This window comes from Sphaerodactylus townsendi, linkage group LG13, assembly GCF_021028975.2.
Source record: "Sphaerodactylus townsendi isolate TG3544 linkage group LG13, MPM_Stown_v2.3, whole genome shotgun sequence".
Taxonomy (NCBI): domain Eukaryota; kingdom Metazoa; phylum Chordata; class Lepidosauria; order Squamata; family Sphaerodactylidae; genus Sphaerodactylus; species Sphaerodactylus townsendi.
In genome coordinates this window covers 14,879,131-14,896,952 of record NC_059437.1, presented here as the reverse complement: position 1 = coordinate 14,896,952, position 17,822 = coordinate 14,879,131, and the positions used below count along the sequence as shown (strand labels likewise).

General features: G+C 48.4%; 1 protein-coding gene across 1 annotated transcript in view; it reads right to left on the bottom strand.

The window, feature by feature from the left end:
• Positions 1–16,533, bottom strand: part of XKRX (XK related X-linked) — a 33,910-nt gene extending 17,377 nt beyond the window's left edge. The window contains exons 1-2 of the mRNA XM_048513650.1: positions 16,522–16,533; positions 5,718–6,193 (exon numbers count right to left, since the gene is read on the bottom strand). Coding sequence (XP_048369607.1) covers positions 5,718–6,079 — 362 coding nt within the window. The 5' untranslated portion in view covers positions 6,080–6,193; positions 16,522–16,533. The remainder of the gene's footprint in view (positions 1–5,717; positions 6,194–16,521) is intronic.
• Between the last annotated feature and the right edge of the window lie 1,289 nt (positions 16,534–17,822).

Sequence of the window (17,822 nt, the reverse complement as noted above, 5' to 3'; positions counted from 1 at the left end):
TCACTAGAAAATTTCCTGCATGTCAATTCTCTCGCTGCAGGAGCAGCAGCTGTAACAGACACCCTGAGTACATGACCTGCTCTAGATTCCCAGCTTCCTGATACACAGTTGTCTTTCCCACAGACGGGGAATGCAAGAACACGCCCACAACTGTCCCCTGAGGCCAAATACAAGATTGCAGAGCACACACCCTTGTCGAGGAAACCAACCGGTGCAATGGGGCTTCTGCCCAATCTTGACTCAGACAGAAACTAGACTGAAAGATGTGTGAGCATTCTCATTCAAGCAAGACTCTTCCAGCTTGGATGCAATGTCTGGTCTCTTTCCCTCTACTACAATTTGTTTTTTTATCCATGTTCAGGTTTAGCATGGCCAGCTGGAGGAGTGGGGGGAGTTCCCCCTCTGCCGTGTCTGGAGAAAGCTGTGATGTCATTCCCTAAGAATGAAGCCCAAGCATCTCTCCTTAATAGCTAGTGGACCCTCCGACTTGCAATGAAATACGCTTGCCATGTGGGTCGCTCAAAAGTGCTACAAAGTACAGCGCTTTATTTCAATTCATACTAGAAGAAAAAGAAGAGTTTGGATTTATACCTCACCTTTCTCTCCTGCAAGGAGACTCAAGGTGGCTTACAAGCTCCATTTCCTTCCTCTCCCCACAACACACACCTTGTGAGGTAGGTGGGGCCAAGAGAGTTCCAAAGAACTGTGACTAGTCCAAGGTCACCCAACAGGAATGTAGGAGTGCGGAAAAGCATCTGGTTCACCAGATAAGCCTCTGCCACTCAGGTGGAGGAGTGGGAATCAAACCCGGATCTCCAGATTAGAATCCACCTGCCCTTAACCACTACATGATGCTGGCTCTCTCTTCAACCGCTCTTCCTGTCCCTTAATCTTCCTTGCCTTCAAACTGAAGGGTGCACCAACGAAATATTAAAACCTCATTCGAATCCCCCATTCCAAAGACCAGGGGCACTGGTTTTCAATTTCACCTGGCTGCCACGCTCTCTAGTTTAGCTGTGGAAGAAAAAGTGCTCTGCGCGTTCCCCGAGGCACATCCATCTCCCATTCATCACCTCTTCCGATTCTAGCCTTTGGCATCGACAACAGGTTTCGTGGTTAAATGCAAGTGCTGAAACGAACAGCATCAATGGACTGTCTTGTATTCTGCATTTTTTTAAAAGCCTCGCATGGCTTGGAAGGAAAGGGAGGCGCAGTCGGCAAACACAGACACTTTGTTTTGACTTCTAGATGCTGAGAATAGAACTGAAGGCATGCGCAATCCCTCCTCACCAATTACAGGGGATGGTGGGGAAACTTAAAATTGACGGGCAGGGCAAGCAAGAGAAGGGAAACAAAGACAGACAGAGGTGGACGAGGAGGTAGGGAACTGGACCTCCTCTGGTTTCTCAGAGCAGAGTGGTGCACATAATGGTTGAGCAGGGTTGGGGAGTTAGAAGGATGATTTATTTTTCAAAAGAGTTACACAGAGGAAAAGAATGGGAACGATATGACCTGTGTTCACTTTGACAAACAAAGGTATTTTGGTGCCTGGCGTGTCATATCAGAAAGATGATCCCTCCTGACAAAAATCTCATGGCCTATCTTTGCCACAACTCTGTTGTCCCCATATCCACTGGAAGTTAAGTCTACTACATATGTACACCCGTAACGAATGCAGTCTTTCCCATGTTTATTCAGCTTCCACCTCCACCTCCCTCCCCATCCTTTGTCATCTTCTTTGTGTCCAATTTTAGATCGCGAACACCCGGGCAGAAGAGACCAGCTTGCTTGCGCTCAGTAAAGTGCTATATAAAGCGCGGGTGTCGCAATGTTCCTAGCTACTTGCTCAGCCTCATGATGAGTGGAATTATTATTAGGAAGCTATCTGTTTATTTGATCTAAGTTCTGTTGTGCTGTGCAGATTTTTATGTATGTTTTAGGATGTTTATCTAATTCACGTAGATTAGATACGTGCTCCCTATGTATAGCCAGCACAATTAGCTGCTCTGAGCCCAACTTTGTTGGGGGAAAGTGGGATAAAAAATTGAATAAATAAATACATATTAAAGAAGAAAAATAAAAGTTTGGATTTATACCCTGCCTTTCTCTCCTGTAAGGAAACTCAAGGCAGCTTACAAAATCCTTTCCCTTCCTCTCCCCATAGCAGACACCTTTTGACGTAAGTGGGGCTGAGAAAGTTGTGTGAGAACTGTGACTAGTCCAAATCACCCGGGGCCAATTAGATTAGCTTCTGAGATTTGAAAAGATCTGCCCAGCCTGGGCCAGCCAGGTCTTTAGCCTTACAGAAAACGTCAGGAATCTGAACCAAGAATGTCACAAGGAACGTGTATAGTTTCACTTTTGGAAATTCTTCCCCCACCTCTGAGGTGGCCCCAGGAAGACATCTAAAGAGATCACAGCAGGAGAGTACCAAGCATTCGTGAAGACTGAGTTTTAAAAAAAGATAGAATCTGTTTTGCTTTGTGTCCCCTCCCCCCCAACCTAAGAGTTGACTCAGTGTAAAACCAGTTGGTTTGGACTGTTGTAATTGCCCTGCTGCCTGATTTGGCGAACAGCTTCCTGCCTCCAACAGAAGGCCCGCTGGGGAACAGCGAACTGCCAAAATGACAGAGAGACTGTGCTCAATAAAAGGGAGTTAGAGTGCACCCAGACGGAGCACCTCCTCAGATGCTGAATCTGCAGTGAACACCCTCTAAGGGGCTCGGTGACCAAACAAGTCCAGAGAAGATCTTCCATATCACCCTGCGCTGGGAGGATGCCACACACATACACAGTGCCCTCAAGGACAGACCCTTGGAGGATGTTGGGAGGAGATCAAAACATTGCCCGCACTTATACCTGCCTTCCTCAGGTATTTGACTCTTGAAAGCTTGTACACCAAAAGTTTTGTTGCTACTGGGCTCGAATCTTGCTGTTCTACCGCAGACCAACATGCCTCTTAAACTTCCCCCTATGTATAGCCAGCAGACTGGGCTTCTACTTACTTGTATCTCAAGCTTCAGTGTTCATAATCTTCTATGCATTGCTCAATGTACTTGTGAATTTGCAATGCCACGGGTACAGGGCAGACTATAGTGGCGTAGGAGGTTAAGAGCTCGTGTATCTAATCTGGAAGAACTGGGTTTGATTCCCCGCTCTGCCGCCTGAGCTGTGGAGGCTTATCTGGGGAATTCAGATTAGCCTGTACACTCCCACACACGCCAGCTGGGTGACCTTGGGCTAGTCACAGCTTCTCGGAGATCTTTCAGCTCCACCTACCTCACAGGGTGTTTGTTGTGAGGGGGGAAGGGCAAGGAGATTGTAAGCCCCTTTGAGTCTCCTGCAGGAGAGAAAAGGGGGATATAAATACAAACTCTTCTTCTTCTTCTATAGGAGATAATTCTTTAGCTCAGTGGGTAATTAAATTGTGGAAGTCACTGCCAGTGGAAGTAGAGAAGAAGAAGAGCTTCAACTTATATACGGCCTTTCTCTCCTGTAAGGAGACCGAAGGCGGCTTCCAAACTCCTTTCCCTTCTTCTCCCCACAACAGACACTTTGTGACGTGGGCAGGGCTGAGAAAGTTCTGAACAAACTGTGACTAGCCCAAGGTCACCAAGAAGGAATGTAGTTGAAAACAAATCTGGTTCACCCAATAGGAGTCCATCCAGGTAGTGATGGCCATGAGCACTGATGGCTTCAAAAGGGGGTTACACTCATGGCTACTAGCCACTGTGACTAAAGGGAACCTCCACGTTCAGAAGCAGTAAACCTCTGAATACCATGCCACGAGGAAGCATCAGAGATTGGCCTCAGCCTCTATGACCACTGTGGGACCTCCAGAGGAAGTGGTCAGCCACTGTGTGAGAAAGGATGCTAGACTACATGAACTAGTGGTCTGATCGGAGGCTCATCTTCTGCAACCCTTCTGATGGAAAGCCTCCACATACTCCCCTCACTCATTAAGAAGAGAAGAGTTTGGATTTATACCTCACTTTTCTCAACCGTAAGCATCAGGCCCTTTCCGCACACACAGAATAATGCGTTTTCAAACCACTTTCACAACTGTTTGCAAGTGGATTTTGCTATTCTGCACAGCTTCAAAGAGCACTGAAAGCAGTTTGAAAGTGCATTATTCTGCATGTGCGGAAGGAGCCGCAAGTGGCTTTTAAACTCCTTTCCCTTCCTCTCCCCACAACAGACACCTGGTGAGGTAGGTGAGGCTGAGAGCATTCTGAGAGAACTGTGACTGGCCCAAGGTCACCCAGCAGCCTTCATGTATTCAGCAGATAAGAGACTACCGCTCATGTGGATGAGTGGGGAACCAAACCCAGTTCTTCACCGCTCTTAACCACTACATCATACTAGCTCTCCCGACATGGAAAGCACTCCTGGGTGGGAATTAATTTAAAATATGTACTGCAATCCGGATAGTTGCCTACACGTGCATATTTCAACGTGCACACACCCATTTACAATGGAAACATACAATGATCTAATGCATACACACCAAGCAGTTTCCTTGTAGGGATTTTGCAATGTGTGAAGCAGTCTTTAGAAGCTTAGCAGTGGTGGCGAACCTTTGGCACTCCAGATGTTATGGACTACAATTCCCATCAGCCCCTGCCAGCATTGCCAATTGGCCATGCTGGTAGGGGCTGATGGGAATTGTAGTCCATAACATCTGGAGTGCCAAAGGTTCGCCACCATGGGCTTAGGGCATGATTCCTGTTGCGTCCTTCTCTTACCACCATGAGAGGCCCAGTCGAAAGCTCACGGGCCTTTCCTCCAGGGCAAGTTTGAAAAAGACCACCACCTTACCAGCGTACACAATTTGTATCCTCTTTACTGTTTCTGATTGCATTTCTCTTGTAAATTCCAAAGGAGGGGGAAAGGACCATGATGGGCAACGACCTTGTTTGCTTTACCCATCTGAAATCACAAGACCTAAGTCCAGTGTCTTGTTTAGCATGAAGAGAAATCTCAACCTTTGGCACTTTTTAGAATCAACTTTCCAGCCATTCTGAAGGCAGATCTAACAACATTGGGAGGAGACATGCCCACAAGACCTCACACACATGAGTGATGGGGAGTGCGGGGTGGTGGTAGTTTATTTTAATGAATTTGCACTTTGCAAGACTTTTACGCTCTCTCTGATCAGCAGAAGCCCAGTGTAACTGCACAATGCTTAACGGCCTTATTTAAGCAGCGTGGTGTAGCAGTTAAGAGCAGGTACACTCTAATCTGCAGAACCGGGTTTGATTCCCCGCTGTGCCACTTGAGCTGTGGAGGCTTATCTGGGGAACCAGATTAGCTTGTGCACTCCAACACATGCCAGCTGGGTGACCTTGGGCGAGTCACAGCTCTTCAGAGCTTTTTCAGGCCCACCCACCTCACAGGGTGTTTGTTGTGGGGGCGGGGGGAGCGAAAGGAGATTGTAATCCCCTTTGAGTCTCTTTACCGGAGAGAAAGGGGGACATAAATCCAAACTCTTCTTCTTCTTCTTCTTAAGCAGCTTGCAGAATTCTGACTTCCTGGTACCCCAGAGAAAAGGTTCCAACTCCCCCCCACCCTCTTCAAGAAGGTAAATAGGGTTGCGTGGTGCCTGGTGTTTCCACAGAGCACCTTCAATCCCTGCTGGTGGCACAGCTAGTCAGGCAAAGAAGGGGGCTGTTGTGCATTTGGGCCTGGTATGGGCTACCAAAGCCAGCCTTTCTCACCTGATGAGAGGACCCAGTAAGAGAAGGTGCATACACAAGACCATGGGTTTGTCGCTGGTCATGTCTCGGTGGACAAAGATGAGGGTGAGCTGGTCCACGATGGCGGGCATCAGCATGAAGAAGAGGGTCATGAGAAGCCAGAACTGGTCGTCGGAACGTCTGTAAGAGGCCATCAGGATAGCAGCCGACACAAACTCCCCACAGTACAGGAGGGTGGTGAGGAGGATGCTGTAGGGCAGCTTCATCTGGGAAAAAGTTTTGGGCTCTATTTGGATGACTATGCTGGGAGGCGTGTGCTTCGACCCCTTGCTCAGAAGCGGATCGGGGCATTCCCCAATGGAACTTTTCCGCACGGCATCCATCCTGGAGTCCAGCAACCTTCCAGCTCCGAGAGGATCTCGTCTGAAGGAGCTTCAGGCCCCAAGAGCAGGGAGGGGTTACCTGGGCCTCATGCCAGGCTTCCACTTCCACCTCCTCTCTCCCCCAAATCCCAGTTGCTTTCTTTTCCAGAGCCTACCCCACAAAATCCCACCCAGAGCGCTAACAAAAACGCGCAGTCCCACCCTCTCTACCCTGCCCAGTCCATAGAGGGCAGGAGAGCCAAGACGGTCCTTTGGTTGGCTCTGGCAAGTTTCTATAGGAACCTGCAGGGTGTGGCTTCAGACGCTGTTCCCCACAAGGCGAAGAAATGGACCGCGATTCTCTGACTCTCCCGAGAAAAGATGCCGGCTCGAACCGGAACCGAGACCCAACCAGGCAGAGACTGATCCAGCTGCCACCAGAGAAAGCCACCACGAGGCAAGCAAGTTCCAAAGGGAGGGGCACAGGATCGATCCCAGGATCCGGCGTGGGGCTCTAGGATCGCCTGGTCTCTGCAGCCCAGATCCCACTTAGGGGGGCTTTCTGGTTCCAACGTCCGGATAGCATTCAGGGCAGGGCGTGCCAGAACCGGCGCTTCCCGGGGGAGCTTCCGCGCCTTCGCCCGCCACGTGGGCCTTCCAGCAGCCCCGCGGGCTCTCGCCCTCCCGGGCTGCCTACTGCCGGAGCCCCGCGCCGGGCTCGGGGAGGCGCCTCCTCTTGGGATCGGCGGGCCAGGAGCCGGCTTGGTCCGGGGGGGCTCGGCCAGAGCGCGACATCGCCGTCGGGGCTGCGTCCTCCCGTCCGGACCGAAGGGCGGAGGTGGGCTCTGCAGAAAGGGCGACAGAAGCGACACGGATCAGCCCACAACCCCGGAGCACCGAGGCTCTTTGCAGCTGCACCGCCGACCCACGCAGGCGCGCGGGGAGCCCGTCCAGGGGGCTCCGGGGATCGAACCCGGGACCTCCCCCATCGAGCTGCTCCGCGCCCTGCTGGTTCGCCCGGTCTGTTTTGGCTGAGCTGGAGGAACAGGTGTGTCGGGCGCCGCCGCCCGCGGCAGCCCTGGGTCCTAGCGCCGCCGGGTTTTATTTATTTATTTAGTCATTCCATTTATACCCCGCCCTACACCGAAGTCCCAGGGCGGTTGTGGTTAAAATATACAATCCCAAAAACATAAACATTAAAAACTGCCATTAAAACATCTCTTAAAATCAGCCAATAAAAACATCATTAAAAATCCCCACCCAGCCACAGCCCAGCCTCCTTCCTGGCCCCCGAGGGGCTCCTGGGCCTTTAACACGGGGTGGATGGGGGGAGGCGTGCAAAAGCGGGGGGGGGGGGCGGGGGCTGAAAAGCGCGGTGGCCTGACTGGGAAAGAGAAAAGGAAAGTCTCCACTCCAGTAGGTTCCCATTTTCATGCCCGGAAAAGTGACACCCCATTTTCATGCCCAGGAAGACTGTTGGTGGTGACACTGGGTTAAAGCAAGCTAGCCAGCAAAAGAGAAAAGAGGAGTTTGGATTCATACCCCACCTTTCTCTCCTGTAAGGAGAGCCAAGGTGACTTACAAACTCCTCTCCCCACAATAGACACCTGGTGAGGTTGGTGGGGCTGCGAAAGTTCAGAGAAAACTGATTAGCCTGAGGCCAGCCAGCAGGCTTCATGTGCAGGAGCAGGGAAACAAATTCAGTTCAGCATATAAGAGTCTGCTGCTCATGTGGAGGAGCGGGGACCCCGTTCTCCAGATTAGAGTCCACTGCTCTTCATCACTACACCCCACTGGCTCTCACTAGGTAACCCGTCCCCCAAACCACATCCATGTCTGTATAACTTTAGCATGTATTTGGCTAAAAATGCCAACCTGTTTTTAGCTGCGAGAGCCACACATGCTCGCTGGAAAGTTTTCTCCATTCAAGACATAGGTAGGTTTGAAACCTTATAGGTCCTCTTGAAAGCTGCCCCGTAGGGGACGATCTCTGCTCTCACCCAGCAGCTGGAGAGAACAAAATTAACCCCCTGAAAATGATCGTTACAAAAAAAAATTAATGTTGCCAGCAAGAGAAGATCCTGCTGGCTCCAAAATCAGACCGTTTCCAAGCAATAGTTGAATCTCCATCAGAATGTTTAAAAGCACTTTTAAGTATGGTCACACCAGAGACAGGGTTAGCATCACACACAGTCTCTATTCCAGTGGGATTCAAACCTAGAACTCTGGAGGAGCTAGCAAAGTCATGGTTGGTTGTAGTTTTTCCTTAGATTTGTATCCCCACCCCATCCCTCCCCAGTCAAGGTCAGGCTCAGTGCAGCTAGCAATATCAACCATTAAAATACACCTAAGATCATTTCACCACCCCAGCAATCAAATTCTCACTGGCAACCACAATGATTGCTTGAAAATTCTGATTCCCAGGGAGGAACAGAAGTAAAGCCAAAAACCCACACCATAATTTTCAAAGCCAAGCCAAGCCCTGCTCACATGTACAACAATAGCAACATTTCTGCCTAATGGCTGGAGGAATGGGGCCGGAGGAAAAGCCCTTGAACCTTCACCTCAGTGAAGATCAAAGAGAACAATAAGAAGAGTCTGTACTAGCAGAGGGAGTCTGCTGAAAGTGGAAGAGAAAGGGGAGCTACATTCCAAAGAGCAAGATTTGCAGCCACCCCCGCACCACAGCAGGGAATAAAGAAACTGAGGACGTGGCAGAGAGCCTTTGCATCAGACCCAGACACCTCTGCTAATTGGTGGGGGGGGGGGGCGCAACTGAGGCAGGTAGCTTGTTGTCCAAAAATCAAATGCATCCCTCACCAGCAACTAATCATGGCTCAACGGGTGCTTGACAATCCTCCAGATCAGTTTCCAAGCAGGAGGCTATCTAATCACCATGGCAGCCAGCCATTCACCACTAGTGGCCTATGTGACCTTGATAGGCCACAAGCTAGTTAGAATAACTGTTCATACTAGAGCCATGGTGGCGAACCTTTGGCACTCCAGATGTTATGGACTACAATTCCCATCAGCCCCTGCCAGCATGGTGCTGGCAGGGGCTGATGGGAATTGTATAATCCTGCTAGATATAGTTCCGCTTCCTCTCATTAGAAGTCTTTGGAACTCACTGCCAAAGGATGAGATGATCACTGAGAACAGTGTTTTCTGAACAGGCATTATGGATGGCAGGGGGGAAATAACATGTCACCCTTGGATATGGGTACTTGTGTGTGTGTTAAGTGCCGTAAAGTCACTTCTGACTTGAATGCCTGTCCTCCGAAATGTCATTAACAGCATTGCTCAGGTCTGGTAAACTGAGGCCCATGGCTTCTTTTATAGAGTCAATCTATCTCGGTTCTTACTGCCTTCAGCTTTTGCTAGCATTATTGTCTTTTCCTTACAAAACAAAAATTTAGAAAATAACTTTGCTAAACATCCCTTGGGCAATTGCATAGATGGAGTGAGACCTTCTGTTTTGTGTATTTTGAGGCTTGAGTTTTCCTATTTTGTTTGTCCTGGAGATAAAATCACCTAATCTTCCTTGTTCCTGCTGTTTTTGGAAACATAATGAGAATTCTTTATGTACAATAAAGTTTGGTCCGCACACGAGGGATAGATGCTTTCCTCCCATGCCTTTGTTTCAAAATCTCCTGCCCTGAAATTCAGGGTTTTTTTTTCTAAGTCAGAGAAGCTGACTCTGGGATAGAAATGAATGAACCAAGATCCTTTTTGCAGCCCAAGCATCCCCAGAGGGGGTGGACTTTCTGCTTTCTAGTGAAGGGATTGCACAAGGACCCAGAAGAAAGCATTGCTCTGGGGAGTCTTCAGTGCAACATGCCAAGAAACCTAATTCTTCGATTCCCAAATATAGTCATAAACTGAGTTTGGAGGCAGCCCACTGGCCCTCCAATCCATCTGCAAGCTTTTGTGTGCTCTACGGCACATAATTCTTCATTTGCCAAGGTTCAAATTTCTGGAGGGAAAATATCTTATGAGTAGCAGAAGGCAGCCCCCAAAAGCTTTGGTTTGTAAAATGCGGACTAGGTTCACCAAGTGAAACTGACTAACTGTAATTTTAGAAGTGATAAAAGGAAGTAATTTACACAAGATTTATGGTTTTCACTACTATGATGAGGCATAGCAATAGTCATTAGCATAAAAAACTTTTTAAAAAATTAATCAAATTCAAAGATGATTCACAGTTGCTAACTGGAACCTCCATATTCAGAGTATACCCCTGAAAGCCGGATGCTGTGGACTGACAACAGGGTTGGGTCATTGCCTGCCTTGCTCAAAAGCTCACAGAGACCCTGATTGGTCACTTTTTCTAAACAGCAAGCTGGTCTCAGTAGACTTTGGTCCGCTGCAGCCAGGCAATCCTTATGTTCTTGTGCAAACCCCACAAGCAGCTGCAAACAAACGGGGGTAAAATCTGACATTTCACAATTGAGGCAATATAAGAAGCTGTGGCAATTGAATAATCTTGCTGGAATAAGAAGCAAGGTCAGCTCTTTGAATCTAGGAGCAACACTGCTGGTTTTCAGTGGATCACTGTATTGTATTATCAAAGGCTTTCATGGCCGGAATCACTGGAGTGTTGTGAGGTTTCTGGGCTGTATGGCCATGTTCCAGTAGCATTTTCTCCTGACGTTTCGCATTCATCTGTGGTTGGCATCTTCAGAGGATCACCATCAGATCCTCTGAAGATGCCAGCCACAGATGCAGGCGAAATGTCAGGAGAAAATGCTACTGGAACGTGGCCATACAGCCCAGAAACCCCACCACACTCTGACAATGGCTTCTCAGGCATTCTCCCATCTTAAGCACTGATCAGACCTAGGTCTGCTTCAGTGTTGTTGGAGTTCCATGTGCCTGTCAGCCCTGGGTCCAGATATGATAGGAACGGCCATGAAAGTTGCTATTTATTATGCTCTTATCAACAATCTTCAAATGGCTGGACATTTTTGCAGCTTGTGCAACAAGCATTCCCACCTAAGATGTCCTGAATTCCTGACAACTAAATAGGAAATATACGTGTCTGAACTATGCATGTGTTACAGTGAATGCATGCAGAATCAGATATAATCACATGTTACATTCTGCAAGTACACATGTACAGATGTAGGAATTAATCAATGTGCATTCACTTAAAAAAAATTAAGCCAGGGATTCATACCTAGATAAATGTGGGGTTTAAAATCACATGTCCGCCTCTGAATGCATTGAATACAATTTAATAATCACTCTGTGTACATATGAAAAAAAAATCAAGTGTACACATTACCTACCACCATTCACCAGAACAGTAGGGTTTTTTTAGCTGCCTGGTCTCAGCGGAGTTATAGGGACCCTGTAGGGCAGTGGTTCCCAAACTTATTTGGCCTACCGCCCCCTTTCCAGAAAAAATATTACTTAGCGCCCCCTGGAAATTAATTTTTTTTAAATTTTAATAGCAATTAAACAGAAAGATATATGTATTAATGTTTCTACCTGGCGGCGCATCCACGCCCCCCCTGGATCGCAGCAGCACCCACCAGGGGGCGGTGGCGCCCACTTTGGGAATCGCTGCTGTAGGGTTTTCAAGGCAAGAGACATTCAGATGTGGTTTGCCATCATCAGCCTCTGCATCATGGCCTTGGCATTCCTTGCCAGGGTTGAGACTGAGCGTGTGTGACTGGCCCAAGGTCACCCAGCAAGTTTCCATGGCAGAGTGGAAATTCGAACCTGGGTTTCTCAGATCAGAGGCATGTCCAAGGAAAATGTAGTCCGGAGCAATATCTGAGTTTTCCGCCCCACCCCCACCCCATAGGCGGCTGCCCTCCCCCACCACGACCAAACAACTTTTTTTGCACCAGGTCATCACAAAGTTACCATCACATTATAGAACATGCCCCAACTCACAAATCTGAACACAGCAATGGTCCATGCCACACAGCACGAAGCCTTCCAAAGATGTCATAAAGTCATAAGAACATAAGAACTAGCCTGCTGGATCAGACCAGAGTCCATCTAGTCCAGCACTCTGCTACTCGCAGTGGCCCACCAGGTGCCTTTGAGAGCTCACGTGCAGGATGTGAAAGCAATGGCCTTCCGCTGCTGCTGCTCCTGAGCACCTGGTCTGCTAAGGCATTTGCAATCTGAGATCAAGGAGGATCAAGATTGGTAGCCATAATACCAAAAGTCAGTGTATGGACCTGGGGGGGAAGGAGGAGGGGTGTGTGGGATGATTTTCTGCCCCTCCCCAATGTGACTAAATGGCTGCAGCCCAGGGACATTTGACCCCATATGTTCCCTTGGGTGCTACACCCCCTGTCTCAGATCCTAGTCTGACACATTAACCAAGATGCTTATACAATCTGGGTTGGCAGCGGCCCTCCAGGGTCTCAAGCAAATGACTTTCAGATCACCTACTATCTGATCCTTTTCAACTGGAGATGCCAAGGGGCTGAATCTGGGACCTTCCACACTCAAAGTAGATATTCTACCATTCAGCCACAACCCCTCCCACAAACAAGCAAATACTCACCTTCAAATGTACCCACTGTTAACTCCACGCAGTCACAAATCCCCAGGGCTTAATCCCAGCCACCACATTGCCCTAGAACAGTGGTGGCGAACCTTTGGCATTCCAGATGTTATGGACTACAATTCCCATCAGCCCCTGCCAGCATGGCCAATTGGCCATGCTGGCGAAGACTGATGAAACAATCTACAACATCTGGAGTGCCATAGGATTACACTCTACCACGACCCTAGGAAATCTGCTTTTATTGTATTATTATATTTCTACATCAGCCCTTGACTTTGGAATGCATGTATCCAACACAGTTAAAATTGGCCTAGTGATAGATGGCCTATTAGCTGACTGTCACTTCCGATGTCATCTTTGCTTATACTTGCTTTTCCTGCACTAAACAGAGCCCCTTGTGTTTGAAAGGTTAAAAGCTGGCTTTCTTTTTTACTTTCCTAGATCTTTTTTTGGGGTCTACTTTGTATTATTTAAAGATGTATGAAACCGCAGGCTTTAGTTCACTGAGCAATAGTTCATGGCAATAAATCTGCTACCTTAGTTGCAGGATCCGTGGGGGATACCAAAAACCAGCAACAAACAACACTCTACCATCCACAACAACCGGCTTCTGGCTTTCAAAAAGAACTCCGGGAAAGCAAAGAAGGAAAATATAGCTGACCCATTGGGTGATGTAAGGGGTGGCATGCAGGGAGGGGAGGGAGGGGCCCAGCATCTGGACATGGCCCACCCACCCTAGTGGACAGAGGGGGAGGGGTGGCATGCAAGGGAAGGGGAATGAGGGAGGGGAGTAGTAAAGGCTAGCATGCAAGGGAGGGGAGGGAGGGGGAGGGGAGGCATGCAAGGGAAGGGGAGGGAAGTAAGGGGTGGCATGCAAGGGAGGGGAGGGAGGGAAGTAAGGGGTGGCATGCAAGGGAGGGGAGGGAGGGGGAGGGGTGGCATGTAAGGGAAGGGGAGGGAGGGAGGAGAGGTAGTAAAGGGTAGCATGCAAGAGAGGGAGGGGGAGGGGAGGTATGCAAGGGAAGGGGAGGGGGAGGGAGGAGGAGGGGTGGCATGCAAGGGAAGGGGAGGGAGGGGGAGGTAGTAAAGGTTAGCATGCAAGGGAGGGGAGGGGAGGGGAGGGGAGGCATGCAAGGGAAGGGAGGGGAGTAAGGTGTGGCATGCAATGGAGGGGAGGGGAGGGGGAGGGGGAAGGGTGGCATGCAAGGGAGGGGAGGGTATACAATTTTCTGCCCTCAAATCACAGCTGACTTATATGACTTTAACACAAGTGTAGTCTGCTTCACATTGAGCATACATTCCCTTTGGGTTTGATTCTGGGTTATTATGCACAAGTTTTCCCCTCTTCTGCAGTCACCCTGCCTTCAGATCAGAGAATCACTCCAGTTTCAAACTCCTCTTTAAGCGTGACTTTCCCTCTCTGTTGGGAAAGCAAAGGAGATCCATATGCATCAGGCTTTCTTCAGGGTTTTTATCGCTCCTCCTATCCTTCCCCCGCCCATACTATCCCCATTTCAGAACAATCAGAAGGACTTTCTTTTTTTGTTTTGTTTTTGGTTATAACATTGCAGGTCTATTGCAGTGTGAAAGTGACATGAAATTGACATGGTCTAACAAAGTAATGCTAGACCGAAAACAAACAAAACAAACAAAAAAAAGGCAGTAAGCAACCTCCCCAATGTTGCCTGAAAACAACAAGAAAGCAGCAGGCAAAATGATGGATCAACTCAGCTTAGGGACACTTTGCAAAGGTAGAAAAAATGAGGGATAACTCCACTTTAAAGTGAACAGCCTTGGGATGAGTAGCGTATGCATAAATAACCATAGTGACCCTGCAAAGTTTTCAAGGCAAGAGACGTTTAGAGGTGGTTTGCCATTTGCCTACCTTCACACCAGGCCTCTGGTGGGCTGATTCCGCATGAGCCAAAAACAGCAGTGTGAAAATGGTGTGAAAATGGTGTAAAAGGGTTTAAAATGGTGCAAAGGGGTTTATGCTTTTTTCACACTGTTTTCACACTGCTGTTTTTGGCCCATGAGGAATCAGCCTTGGAGTTCTCCCATCAAAAACTTTCCAGGACTAAAACTGAGAATTTGTGATTGGCCCAAAATCATCCAGCAAGTTTCCATAGCAAAGTGGGGACTTGAACTTGGGATTACTGGATCCCAGTCTGACACTTTAACCCAGCGATTCCCAACCAGGGTTCCGTGGTACCCTGGGGTGCCGTGAGCCTGCCACAAGGGCCTGCCACAAGGTCAGCAGTCACTTCCCGCCCCCCCCCCCCCGTGCTTCCCTTCACCCTGGGAGGAGGAGGTGAGGGGGGTGGCAAGCAGGGGCACTAGGAGGGGAAGGGGGGATGGCAGGGGTACCGTGAGATATGAAGAGAGAGGTCAAGGGTACCGTGACGTTGAAAAGGTAGGGAAACACTGCTTTAACCATTACACCACACACTGGCTGCCATTAGCAACAAGTAGCAACAAAGGAGGAGGACAGAACAGGCTCTTCAAAAACTGGCAAGCATGTAGATTGGAGGTATTTCTAAGTTAGCAGAGGCTAGTTTACGAGCTGTTGGAATTTCCTGGAGGAGGCTGAATTGGCCTCAGTTACAATTGCTATGGTAACACCCAGATCTGACTGCTGCAATTCATTCAGTATGGGGTTGCCCATGAAGACCATTTGGTAATTTCAATTGGTCCAAAATGTGGCAGGGTCTTCACAGGCACCTACTGAAGTGATCACATCAAAGTGAACTGGGACCCTGCACTGCTACATTTATGGAGCGTATCAGAAAACACGGGCCTCCCCTGCCCTCGCTGCCAAACTGTGCCACATTTGTCTGTTGTGAGCAGGGCTGTTGACCCCAACCCATCTCACAAATGGGGAGAGATTGGCGGATTCACCAAATCAAACCAGAAACAAAGGATTACTATTTCTAGGTTAATATGGGTTTCTACATTGTGCATCAAGATCCTCTGAGCCATCTCTCATAGGTACTAGCCGAGCCAGCAAGCATGGACACCAGAACTTCCAGTTAAGGAACTACACACCATATTTGTTGGGTTCAAGTCACAAAAAATTCTGGTGCATCACTAACTGAACAATCTTTTCCTGTGGTTGTTCTTGAAAAGGATCCACAGCCCATTTTAAAAATACAAAACAAAACCAGGATAATTCCACTATGAGAGAAATAGGGTTGCCACTTTGTTTTTCTGGTCAGAGGAAGCTTTTTCTCAGCTGGGAACTGTGTTGGGGAGACAGCCGTTCCCTCTTCGTTTCTCCCTCGTTCACGTCTCAGAAAGGTGCAAGATTCCTGCTGGAGAAATAACACTAACCCCAAGAAGTTACATGAGAGAGGAAATAATTAGAAAAGGATGGTGTCAGTTTCAGCTAAAGCTTGTGCCTTTCACTACAGTGTTGCCACATCCAAATCTATGTCAACAGAAACCAGGAAATGGCACTTGCACAAATGCCAGGCTAAACTTTAACTAGGCTGTTTGTTGTGGCTTTCTTTTGGTCTGCCTAAGGGAGTTGCTACCAGAGCTGCTCTTTCTAGAATTACTCCCTTATCAAAAACCGCCTGTCTCCCAATTCCTGACCAATCATCTGCATTTCTACTCTGCTAGGAGAAGCAGTACTTATCTTTTAATGCCAGTCAGATGTCGTTTTATATGTAATGAATCCTAAAGAGTTATCATTAGTGACTGGGGGTAGAAGAGGCACAACAGACATTCAACAGGTGCAGTTTCATCCAACATTGTTACAGTCACAGGAAGAACTTCCCCTATTGCAGTTCTCCTTCATGCATATCTGCGGAACCCTGACGTTTAGACACGATAGCAATCGTAGCTTTTTAAAAACAGTTTCGCAGGAAACTCGTGCTTTGGTATTCAGCTGCTTTCCCTCCTCTTTTCCTTCTGCTACAAACCATAGTCCTACCCAGCTCTCTCCACTGAATGCATGCTGTGCGGGAGATCTGTGATGGGATCTCATGACATACACAGTAAAGTTCAAAAGAAGCTACAAAGAAGGACAGCAATTTAGATCAGGGCTATGCCATGTGGAAAAAGGGCTAACATTTTCCCCCATTCCATTTTCCTGGTAAAATTCCCCCCCCCCCAAAAAAAAAAACCAACCCAAACCAGGTGTCTGTGTTACAAAAACTTAAGACTACCATCAGGTACACATTGGAAAGATGGAATATGGTAGTAAATCAGTATTATTCCATTGCCCTCAGCTAATGCAGAACTTTGCTACAAGCGTATTTAAAACCCACTATCAGGTGTGTTTTTTACAAATGTACCCCTGGGTGGGAGAGGAACTGGGAAAGTGCTATAATGGCCTGTTTGAATTCAGGCTGCTTCCACATTTTATTGTATTTTATTTATTATATTTATACCCCGACATATCTCTGTAGGGCAGCTTAGGCGGCTTACAATAAAACAAACATGGCAGTGATTCTCTGACCTAGAATTGCCAGGTTCCATTTGGCCACCTGTGGGGGATAGGAGGATGTAGGGCTGCCAGATCCAGTTTGAGAAACTCCTAGAGAATTGAGGACGGGGTGTTGGGAGGCGGGGACCTCAGTGCGGAACAATGCCGTAGACTCCACCCTTTAATGCAGCCACTTTCTCCAGAGAAACTGACCTCTGTAATCGGCAGAGGAGTTGTGATTCGGGGGGAACCCCAGGTCCCACCTTTGCTACTTTAACCTTTTCCACATATACTTTTACCCTTGAGTCTGGTCCCATACGTGGGCTTCCCTGTATTTCTGCACATGCTTGTGAGCCCCTTGCAGCCATAGCAAACATCCACATGACAGTTTCTCCTGCACATTCCTTCCTTCCCCCCCCCCCCCCCCCCCCCGCTGCCCGCCACCCGCCACCATGTCATCCTCCTATACCACTAGAGAGTTGTTTTGGACTTTAAAAATCCAAATAAAGATCCAAGAGAGCAGCAGTGGTGTAGTGGTTAAGAGCAGGTGCACTCTAATCTGGAGAACCAGGTTTGATTCCCCGCTCTGCCACTTGAGCTGTGGAGGCTTCTCTGGGGAATTCAGATTAGCCTGTGCACTCCCACACACGCCAGCTGGGTGACCTTGAGCTAGTCACAGTTCTCCGGAGCTCTTTCAGCCCCACCTAACCCCAGGGTATTTGTTGTGGGGGGGGGGAGGGTAAGGAGATTGTCAGCCCCTTTGAGTCTCCTTGCAGGAGAGAAAGGGGGGAGGATATAAATCCAAA